Source organism: Acanthisitta chloris, unplaced genomic scaffold (assembly GCF_000695815.1).
Source record: "Acanthisitta chloris isolate BGI_N310 unplaced genomic scaffold, ASM69581v1 scaffold17329, whole genome shotgun sequence".
NCBI classification, from domain to species: Eukaryota; Metazoa; Chordata; class Aves; order Passeriformes; family Acanthisittidae; genus Acanthisitta; species Acanthisitta chloris.
Genome location: NW_008693268.1, coordinates 6,512 through 17,881, shown reverse-complemented (window position 1 = coordinate 17,881; position 11,370 = coordinate 6,512). Strand labels below are relative to the sequence as shown.

The window sequence follows — 11,370 nt, the reverse complement described above, 5'->3', positions numbered from 1 at the left end:
TATGTTCAGTCTTACCCAGTAAATTAACATTGTGAACTCTTTCTGGCTGTAGTTCCTTATCCATCTTGTGAGTCCAAAATATTTACACATTTCTGACACTGGAGTTATTTGCACATAAATCCCTTAGGCAGCAGGACCCTTAATGAATCTGACACCTCTTCCTCTACCTGGCTGATGTGCAGTTCCTGAACAATCTCTGGCTTTCTCCTGACAGCACAGCTAGAATTCTTAGCTTGTTCTGTTTTTAGTGGAAAGCAGCAGGTACAAGCCTAGACACTGACAACTGAATATTCATTGCAATCTGGAGCCACAGAAGCATCAAGGCTCCATCTCAGCCTCACAACTGTGTACACCAAGTCATAACTCAGTCACACACTGATCCTGTCATCCATTTCAGGCAGAAAAAAGCACATTTCAAATGGTTTCTCCTAGCTACAGCACCTTAACTTCCACAGCTCTCCTCTGCTTTTGGGAACTAGCACACATGGCTGTGATATTTTATTATTGGTTTTTTCCAGAATAGTGTAAATACACATAAAATCCCTGGGATTCTAGTTCCTGTGCACCATCAAACTGCTTCACTCCTTGTTTGTAAATCACAGGTTATGAGGATGAGGTCTTGCCAGCTTTGGGAACAGAGCACTGCACTCCCTCCCTCTCCCTCATCTGCCTCAGCAGGTATCAATACAGTGTTGCTTTATGATATTGCCAGGAAATTTAAATTAAGTAGGAGCTTTCTTAGTTCCAAAAAAGACATTCAAGTCATCAGCAAGAAGCAAATTCAACAACTGTCCAATGCTATACATCAGCTAACAGAGCAAGGTGCTTCCCATTCCCAGCCTGTATCCCAACCAGTGGGTTGGCTTTACTGGTGTAGAGCTTAAGGGAAGCACACAGTGCTGAGTGTGATTTGTGGGCATGTTCCCATGCAGCTCCTACCTTGCTGGGAAACTGCTGTATGATCTGTGGTGTGTAGGTCACCTCAGAGGCCTTCTTGTGCAGAGACACCACCACGAACAGCTCGAACAGCCTCTGCTCCTGGAGCTCTATCAGGTCCCTCTCCAGAGTCTGGTAGTGTGGGTTCCTCTTGGATGCTGCCTGCACCTGCCGTGGGCACCTCTGGCGACCTGAGCAAGGAACAAACCCCAAACCAGCCTGTCATGGAAGAGATCTCATCACCAACTTCAGAGGGGGAAAAAGAGATGTGTGTGTTTGCCTGACATCCCTGCTGCTCTCCATGGGATGTGGGACTCCTGCATCAGCTCCTTAAGCACAGAGCTGCTCCTCTCGCAGGTAACAAGTGACAGGAGGAGAGGGAATGACCTCAGGTTCCACCAGGGGAGGTTTAGATTGCATATAAGGAAGAAAATCTTTGCAGAAAGGGTTGTAAAGCACTGAGCAGTTGCCCAGGGCAGTATGGAGTCACCATTCCTGAGAGTGTTCAGAAAAACATAAAGATGTGACACTTGGGGACATGGTTAGTGGTGAACATGGTGGTGGTGTTGGGTTGATGGTTTGACTTGATGATCTTGAAGGTCTTTTCCAACCTCAACAAGTCCATGATTCTGTGACTCAGACAGGGAGTTTTAGCCTTGCAGCAGCTCTGCAAATCCCTCCTGACTGATACCTGCATTCTCCTGCTGCTCTGATGTTCTGTCACACATCTCAGAGTGACACACGAGTCACCATTCCTGAGAGTGTTCAGAAAAACATAAAGATGTGACACTTGGGGACATGGTTAGTGGTGAACATGGTGGTGGTGTTGGGTTGATGGTTGGACTTGATGATCTTAAAGGTCTTTTCCAACCTTAACAAGTCCATGATTCTATGACTCAGACAGGGAGTTTTGGCCTTGCAGCAGCTCTGCAAATCCCTCCTGACTGATACCTGCATTCTCCTGCTGCTCTGATGTCCTGTCACACATCTCAGAGCAACACAGCATGGTACTGTGAGGGAAGCCCAGCTGGGAGGAGAAGCCCAGCTCCACCAGTTCAGTACCTGCCAGGCCTTGGGCAGCCACTCTAAAGCAGCACAGGCATTCAGGAGAGGCAGAGCCTGTTTCCTGGCCAAGAAACCTCCAGGCTGGGACGTCCTGACAGGCAGTACAGACTCACAAGCACAGGCACAGCACTCTTGACGTCAGGAATTCCTGTGGCCCAGGCACCGTGACACATTCTAGACAATTTCAAACAGCTCTTACACCAGGCAGTGACTCAACCACTTTATTTCTGCAGAGACTCTCCATTACTCTCCTTAACACAAAAATGTGGAAGTTCACTATTCATTCCAAGCTAAGGCCTTTGGTATGTTTTCCACCAATTAAATGAATCACCTAAAACAAGTGATAGAATCCTGGAATGGTTTGGGTTGGAAAAACCTTAAATAACATCTCATCCCACACTCTGCCACAGGCAGGGACAACTTCCACCAGCCCAGGCTGCTCTAAGCCCCATCCAACCTGGCCTGGAACACTCCCAGGGATGGAGCAGCCACAGCTGCTCTAGGCAACCTGTGCCAGGATCTTCTCACACCAGCTGAAACCAAGTAGGTGTTTCAAAGTCTGTAGTTTGGGTCTATAATGTTTTCCACCAATTAAATGAATCACCAGCTGAAACCAAGTAGATGTTTCAAAGTCTGTAGTTCTATGATCAAACTCAGGACATCAGAACCAGAAAAATACCTGAGTGATTTCTCCCCAGAGGAAAGGGCATTTCACAGCATTATACAAATAAAACAGAACCAATGGAAGGAACTAGGGGGGAAAACATCAAGTATTAGTACCAAAGGTAATCAGGAACAATCTCCCAATGGAAGGAACTAGGGGGGAAAACATCTAGTACCAAAGGTGATCAGGAACAATCTCCTACTGTGACTCTACCAACCCAAACATGAATCTGCTCCTGGGGACTGATGGATTCATGGCATTAAACCTCAAGGGCTCAGGAGAAGTGGCAGAAACAGAGATTGGTTTGTCACAGCAACCTCTCAGCCTTGGCCATGCTGCCTCTTGGAGCTTCCCTTTCTCTGCCTCAGCAGAAGCCACAACTAGTCAGTGTGCTCATCCCATCAGAGCCTTAGCCAAGTGTGCAGTGCTGTGGGGACAGGACCAGCCCCTGTGATTCACTCACTTTTTGGCTGATTTTCCGTATCGCTCTCATTCCCACTGGTTTCACCTGAAACACACATAGTTTTCACTTATTAGCCATGCAGAAGGAAGATGGGCAACACCCAAAGTTGGGAAAGAGACAGAACCTATCCTGCTCAAAGCATCAGCAAAGGGCAGCTGGTGCTGGCAGATGTGTTACAACAGGAAAGTCAAAAAGCAGAGTTGATAGCAAGTCACTCTTGCCAGTAAACAACCTGTAGATGAGCTGAACACAGGCAAAGAACAGAAACCAGGTGGTATTTGATGCTGCTATAGAACTTTGCAGAGTTGCTGAATGGAATACACTACAAATAAAGACCATACTATGGCTGCAAAATCAGAACAAGACAACAGTATCACTTTAGAGGCACAAAAACAATGAGTGGAGTAGTCAGAGGTAGTTCTCGTGCCAAGTGGTTTTCTGAGGAATTTTTGGCATTACTCTGCATTTTTGACAAAGCATTTTTAACCAGCAGCACAACTCCTCAGGCTCATATCAGGGCAGAATTTCCACTTGTGACAGCATTAAACTTGGGTTAGCCAAGTGTTCCCAATCCCAATGGTGCTGAAAGCTCAATTCCAGCTGCAGGATATGACTTTTGAGTCAGCTCAGCATGAGCTACATGAGGTGGTGGTGCCAGGCCAGTGTCACTCAAGAGGTTTTTAGCACAGATAATGGTGCTGGAGACCCCAATACCTTTCACTGGAGTCACTTCTTTCCCAGCAGGACTGAGCAGCTTCACCTTCTTCTTCCCACGCTTGGAATCAAAGATCTCCTGTATTTTCAGTACCAGCTGAAATCCAAAGCAGAAGCAGAGGTTAATGTGGGGGTCCAGAAGAGGGTCCAGGTGACAAGGGGACAACAGCCTAAGAGCCATCATCCAGGACCACAGCATTTGGGACCCTGGCTCAGTACTGATGCCAGATCCAGTGAGCTGGGCCAGAAGGTCTCCATTTCCTATTAGAAGCCAACTCAAAGGCACTTGCAAGAACATCTGGCAAACCCTCCATCACAAAGGACTCAGAATTCTGCATGCTCTGCAGTATTCCACCACTTTCCAAGCCCAGAAAGAGCAGAGCTCTCTCAGTGTAGCTTGGGGTTGGGTTTTGGGTTGTTTTTTAAGTTTGCTGCTGTAGCTGGATCTCAGACAGCTCAAGTTTCCCAAAGCACAAGTCAGACACAGCATGAGGCTGCTCCAAGCACAGTCCTTGTTCCAAGGTTGGCTTGCTGAAATGAAAGGATTATGTACTTGAAGCATCCTGGGCTAGTGGAAGGTGTCCCTGCCCATGGCAGGAGGTGGAACAAGATGAGCTTTAAGGTCTCTCCCAACCCAAACCATTCCAGGATTCCCTAATTTTACATAGGTGAGGAAAGGGTGGCACAGAACAATGGGTCTGTGCTGCAGGAACTCCACAGACCTGATCCACAGGAAGAAAAAAGCTGGAAAAATGCACAGCCCAATGCAGACTAAGCTAGAGACATGAAAGAAGGGGCAGCAGTCGATGCTGTTAACTTCCCTTCCCTGGTCACAACAGCCTTGAAAGCAAAGCCCTGATGCTTTTTGTCACCCTGTCACAGGCTGCTCTGGACCTCCCCTCTCCTGCAGGTATGCAGTGTGTCCAGGGCTCCCTGGCTCCTCACATCAAAGGTGCCTGTCACTCCTGTGAGGAAGGATTGATGCCAAACACAGGGAGCAGGTCAAGTTCATTCTTGTCTCAAGTTCAGAATGCATTACAGTGAAGGCAGCAGGGTGGGGCCTAGCTGTTTGTCATCACAAATACTGCATAAAAAGAAATATATTCACCAGAACCTGTTTGTCAGCTCAAGCCTTTATCCCCAACGCAGCAAACCAAGCTTAGGCTCTTCTTTTCCAATAGATTTCTCCTCATTTTCTCCCTTACCCAATCCTCCTAGCACGAGGAGGCTGCAAGGAACAAACAGCTCACAGCAGAAAGCAGTGCTCCTCCAAAATCTGCCTTCTTTCCCCTTTCATCCAGCCTTACCTGGAGGATTTCCATCTCTGTCCTGATTTTTGTGCAGCTGAGTCACCAGTGCAAGGCCTTGGGTGTGTTTAAGGCAACTATGTGTTTATTAAGCTAAAAGTAAGTCTTTTCTTTTTAGACTCCAGTCCTTTTCTCAGTCTCTCGAGCAATCTTGGCTCAATTCCTCGTGAGCAAAGAGAGTAAAGTGCTCTCCCTGCATGTAAATTGTTACCAGATTTTTGGAATAGGTTTGCTTTAGGAGAATGTTTTATTTTCCCCTCTCCAAATAAAAGATACTTCTCCATCACAGCATTTTTATAATCTTGCCACCCCCTTCCTGACCTTCCAGACGTACAGTTTGTTTGAAAACACAGACAGAAGAGTTATTTGATACTTTAAAGTACTTTAAAGGTTTGAAAAGTCCAACTCTACCTCAGTCTTGTGTAATCTGAGCAAACACACAATTTTCACAAGAAATAAAGACCTGCAGAAGTTAAATGATTTTACCATGGCAAAAGTCACTGCCACTACCACGACTGGAACTCGAGTCCCATGCACAAAGTGTCACCCCAGTGCAGCTGCAGCTCCTCCTCCAGAGCACAGGCTGCTTTGGATCACTGAGGGACGTGAGCTGGTAAGCAACAGTAGGATCTACAAAGATTCCCAAGGCATCAGATGAGAATGACAGAGTCCCCTAAGAGAAGGTGGATTAAAAGCCTTTCTCACTCCTCTGGCCTCAAGCAGCATATCTGTCCTTGCAGCCAGGCAGGAGGGAAAGGTCAGAGGGGACAACTGTATGAAGGCTTTGTGAAATGCACTTATCCCTACGAGCTGCTCTTCACTTTTAGACCATGAAACAGCCTCAAGGGTATGTTCCTGATGCCAAGTCAAGAACTCCAAGTCAACACGCCAAGTAACCAAGGGCCCAGTCAGCTGCTCACAGACATCCAACAACTCAGGGCCTGCAGTGAGAACTTAAGGGTCACAGAATGGTAGAATTTCAGGGCTGGAATGGACCTGACAGATCATCCAGTCCCAACCCCTGCCCTGGGCAGGGACAGCTCCTCACTAGATCAGGTTGCTCAAGGCTCATCCAGCCTGGCCTTGAACACCACCAGGGTTGGGGCAGCCACAGCCTCCCTGGGCAACCTGTGCCAGTGTCTCACCACCCTTAGAGTAAAAATCTTTTTCTTCATATCCAACCTAGACTTTCCCTCCTTCAGTTTGAGAACTCCTCAGGAGCAGGGGATGTGTACACACGATGGTTCAGAGTTGCCCCTCTAGCTCAGAGAGCACAAACCCAGCATGATTCCAGTCCATGGAAGCACTGGGAATGAGGCTTAAATGGCAAAGCAGGAGGAAGAACTCATATTCACCCATAGCCCTGATCTCCAGGTCAACACAGAGCACTCCATTTGCTGATTCTTGGCCAACAAATCCACCACTGTGCCAGCCAGAGCTGGCATTCTGCTTGATCCCCAAACACCTGCCCTGTAGTTGGAGGGGGAATGTTTCAAGCAGGTCACTTGCTCACACACACAGCAGTGCCAACCAGCATTCACCTGCCAGGCACACAATGTGTGACCACTTGCAGAGCACTTACAAAGCAGCATGAGGTTGAAATGCCAGGCAAGAAGTCAAGTTTCACAGTTAAATCTCACCCAGGGCAAGTTCTTTCTCCTGCTAGCAGCCTCCACAGCTCGGAACAGCTTCCACTCAGACAGTGTGACAGGCAGAGAGGTGTCCTTCACCATCTTCCCTTGGAAACTTGTCTGGAAGGGCTTTAGCTCAAGAGTCTTGCGACTGAGGAAGGGAGGTTTTGGAGGAGGCTAGAAAACAGAATCAGAAGAGATGATTGAGCATGAGATCCAGCTTTGGTCCAAGGTCAGAGTCAAAGGAGTTGCATTAAGGCTAGAAAACAGAATCAGAAGAGATGGTTGAGCATGAGATCCAGCTTTGGTCCACGGTCAGAGTCAAAGGAGTTGCATTGCAGATGGTAAATTTGCTCTACTAAGCTCTCCATCCCAACCCACCCACTCAAGCCTCTCATCAACACTCTCTTGCTCCTATTCTTTTGTTTCTTAGTAGCTTAATCAACTGTCCCTGCCATGGCTGTTCAGTATGTACATTATGTATCACTCACACTGATAACATACAATAAAACATAAGGACACCCAGTGACTTGCAGTGGGGAATGTGGGGCTAGGGGAGACCACAAACTAGGGCCCTGGTGAGGATGACCTGACCATTCAATCCCCTCACCCTACCTTGGGAGCTCTGCTGATGCTCCGGGCTGGGGGCAGCTTCCAGACAGATGGGACCTTCCACAGGGGTAAGGGCAGTGCTCTGATGTCTTCATAAGGGTTCTCCTTTGCAGGACCTGGAAAAAGCATTGGATGGGGATTAATGAAAGGAGGCAAAGCCCTGAATTCCTGTAAGGGATCTAAGTGGGGAGAGCATGCAGTTGTCTGCCAAGCCATAACAGGGTCTGAGAGATCAGTTTGAAGGTGTGTTCCCACCACTTAAAAGATCCTTCTAACTCACTGCCATCGACTTGGCAAACTGCACACAGACTCAGCAGAACACAACACTTCTACCCCTGCAGGGAAAGCAGCTCTATTGCAAAGCAGCTAATTTGGCAGTGTTCACACTGATCTCTGTGCAGCACTGAGCAAAGCATTTGAAGAGCTAATAAAATTTAGCACAGGCCAACTCAAGTGACCTTCCATGGCAACTCAAATCAGGTGTTCACGTGCAGATAGTTACTAACACCAACAAAGAACCCCAGATGGGGAAAACATCTTAAAAATCACAGAGCTGGAAAAGGCCTTAACGCATTCTCATCTTCATTCCTCCCTCCCCAGCACATCTGCAGCCCTTAAACACAGTGAGGGCATCCCCCAGAAGCACAGGCACATACAGATAATGTCCTCGTAGATGTTGTCCTCTGACTGTGTGTAGGTGAGCCTGGATCCTGCAGTGCCATTTGTCTCCTCTCGAAGCCTGTGGGAGCTGTTGGTTGCCATCCGGTTGCGGAAGCCCTGGATGTCCTCAAACTCAAAAGATTTCCTAGAGGAAAACCAATGTAACTTCTTCTAAAGGCAACTGTCTATACCAGTGACTTGCTGTCTCCAGTCCACACACAGTATGGTCCTCCCTGGACTCTGATTTCCAGGTGCTCAGGTTTAACCCCAGGCAGCAGCTCAGCCCACAGAGCCACATGCTCACTCCCACCCCATGGGATGGGGGAGAGAATCAGAGGGTAACAGTGAGGAACACATGGGTCAAGATAAAGACAGTTTAATAGGGAAAGCAAAAGCTGCACAGGCAAGCAAAGCAAAAAGAGGGAATACCCTTGGCAGGCAGGTGTTCAGCCATCTCCAGGAGATCAGGGCTCCATCATGACTTGGGAAGACAAACACCCTAACTCCAAATGTCCTCCCCTTCCTCCTTCTTCCCCCAATTGTTATTGCTGAGCACAACATCACATGGTCTGGAAGATCCCCTGGGTCAGTTGAGGTGAGCTGTCCCTGCTGTGTCCCAGCTCCAGGCTGTGTAAGCACTGCTCAGCAGTAACTGACACACTGCTCTCTTATCAATATTTTCATCACAAACCCAAAACACAGTACCACACAAGCTACTATGGAAGAAAATTAACTCTATCCCAGCCAAAACCAGCACACCAAGTGAGTCCTACTCACTTACTGTGGGAGATTTTTTAAGTTAAAAATGAAGTTGGAGGCTCCATGGCCAAGCACACTCCAAACAAGTACAATGAGTCCCATCCTGTCAGAGACAAGAACCCAAAACACCTCGGGCAGACTTGCAGCAGAGCTCAGAATCAGGTCACTGGTTTCTACTGGACCTCTCCTGCTTGTGCTCAGGGTGTTCATGCATTTGGGAGTTGGCATTTCCATACACTTGGCTGCTATTTCAAAATCATGGCACAGAGGTCACAGAGGAGCTGGCAGGGATTTAGCACATCATCACAGAATTTGGGTTGTTGCTGTGTGCTTTGCCATGGTGAAAGGTTTCAAGAGCCCTGGTCATGTCTCTGCTGATCATGTGCACACTACTCTAGCACAGTGCCCCAGGCAGCTCACTTGTAAACACAACTAGCCTCAAGCTACCTCAAAGTTTTTTTACATATGGGAAAGAGGGAAAAACAGCCAAACCTACTGCACCCACAGCCTCCAGCTTTAAGCAACAAGAGAATCCTTCATTCCCAGGAAAGCCACTCAGCAGCCATGGTGCCCCTAGAGAAAGTTCCTCTGCCATCCACAGATAGCAGCTCAGGGCAAGCAGCAGGCAGGAAGCAAGCAGGTCTCTCCCTGGGGCCAGCATATCGTCACTCCACTCAGTCTGGAGCTCGTTTGGATCTTGTAGCCTTCTTTGCCAGATTATCAGCAGCTAAAGCAGTGCACACAATGCAGGAAAGGGGATACTGTCATCCAGGAATATCCTCTCCCCATCAACAGAGGCATCATCAGTGCTACCACCTCTACAAGGATATCATGGCAAGCTCCTCAAACCCACCAAGATACTGATTTAAGGAAACACGTTTCAGACATGAGAGAGATGAATTATGTACCTCTGGGCTCTCCCTCTGATCATCCTGCTGGCTATTTTCTTCTCAGGATTGTTGGAGGATGACACCAGGTCCCTTCCACTCTGCTTTTGCAGGGGAGTTTCCCTAGTAGCACTGGCATCTCTACAGCTACCAACACCCTTTTCTGCCAGGTAGCGGAAAGTCCTACGGGGTTTGGGTGGTGGGACAGGAGCTGGCTCCTCCTCTTGCCCCTCAACCTCAGAGTAAATGTTTTTCAAGCTCCTCTCTGCCCTGCAGAGAGAGTCCACTCCTTTGATTTTCACTTCTCTTTCCGTGGAGCCAGAGCTCCCTTGCTTCCTCTGATGGTCCAAGGGAACAGGAAGGGCTTTGCCAGGCAGAAGGGGATCTGCTCTCCTCCACAGAGCTTGTGAGGTATAGAAGTTCCCTGGGGGCAGTGCCACCCCAGAGTCCAGGCAGCCTGCTTGCCCCTCTCCTTTCTGCCTGGCTTTTGAAGCTGGGCTGCACACACAGGGCTTGAGGCCACCACAGTCCCCAGTCTGCAAGCAGCTCCGTGCATCTTCCCTGAAGTCCAAACCCAGGCTCTTTGGATCTTTGGAGCCAGCCTTTCCGGCCTTCTCTGTGCATTCTGGCTTCACTTTGGGTAGAGCATTGCAGCTGGGATCATACTTTACTCCAAAGTCCTTTGGCTGCTGTTTCTCCTTGCTGGAGCAGCCTCGTGTCCTGCCCTCCCACTGGGAGATCTTTTGCTTGATGTTTCGGCAGTGGCTGCGGGACAAGGTCTGCACGGCCGAGCGGGAGAAGCTGCTGCTGTCCACCGACCCTGTGGGGTGCATGGCAGGTGCCAGTGTGCTCACACCCCCCCCATCTCCAGCCCCAGCCACGTCCTCCTGTGTCCTTCACACATCAAGCTGGAACGAGCACTCAGTGGTGTGGGAGAGCCCCTGGGGGTCAGGGCTGTCTGCTCACACGACCTGTGGGCAAAAAAAGACAAGACCCATCAGTTGCACTCCAGCCATGCACACCACCAGGAACTCCCAGCTGCTCCCTGGCAATTGCTGAAGAACATTCCTCCCCAAATCACATGCTCAGGACCAGTTTCCAGAGCTCCCCACAAAGCCTGTTTGTGCTGCACACATCTGGGAGGGCTAACGATAGGAAGTTGAGGTCTCACTGGCTTAAGAAACAAACAAAACACCACAACAGGAACAAAACACAGAGAGGGATCCCAAGGGTCCAAACTCAAGGAAACTATTTCATGGCAGAGGAACACAGCAGAGTGGCTCTGAGCCAGCCTTTCTGCTCGTACTGACCCAGCCCAAGCAGGAGAACAGTTCCTCTTGATGCTCTGCACTGCTCAGAGCACCTCAGGCAGCACTGAGCCAAACCCCTGCAGCACTGTGTCTCTGCCTGAGCTCTGCACTCAGCAGAGACACAGCAGGACACAAAACACCACACCAGTAATATAGAAGGAACCACATCTACCTCTCCAGAGAGGCAGCACAGCAGGACACTGATGCTTCACCCAGGATGAGGACAGTTGTGCTGGCTGGAGAAAAGCCTGACTGGGAGGAGTGCATCCTCCTCCCAGAAGTGTTCTCCTGCTGCACAACACAAGTAAAAACCTGTCTGATGTTCTGTTTGTCAACACCTGACCTAAATTTGCCATCAGAGA

The 11,370-nt window shown here is 48.9% G+C and overlaps 1 protein-coding gene across 1 annotated transcript; it reads right to left on the bottom strand.

The window, feature by feature from the left end:
* Nucleotides 1–939: 939 nt before the first annotated feature.
* Nucleotides 940–10,531, bottom strand: LOC103810131 (DENN domain-containing protein 2C-like; the record flags this gene model as incomplete). The annotated part of the gene is made up of 7 exons (XM_009083020.1): nucleotides 9,720–10,531; nucleotides 8,049–8,197; nucleotides 7,396–7,508; nucleotides 6,790–6,957; nucleotides 3,843–3,939; nucleotides 3,129–3,173; nucleotides 940–1,127 (listed from the first exon to the last, which is right to left on the bottom strand). Coding segments are annotated over exons 1-7 (1,572 nt in total), but the record flags the coding sequence as incomplete, so codon positions are not given.
* Nucleotides 10,532–11,370: the final 839 nt, after the last annotated feature.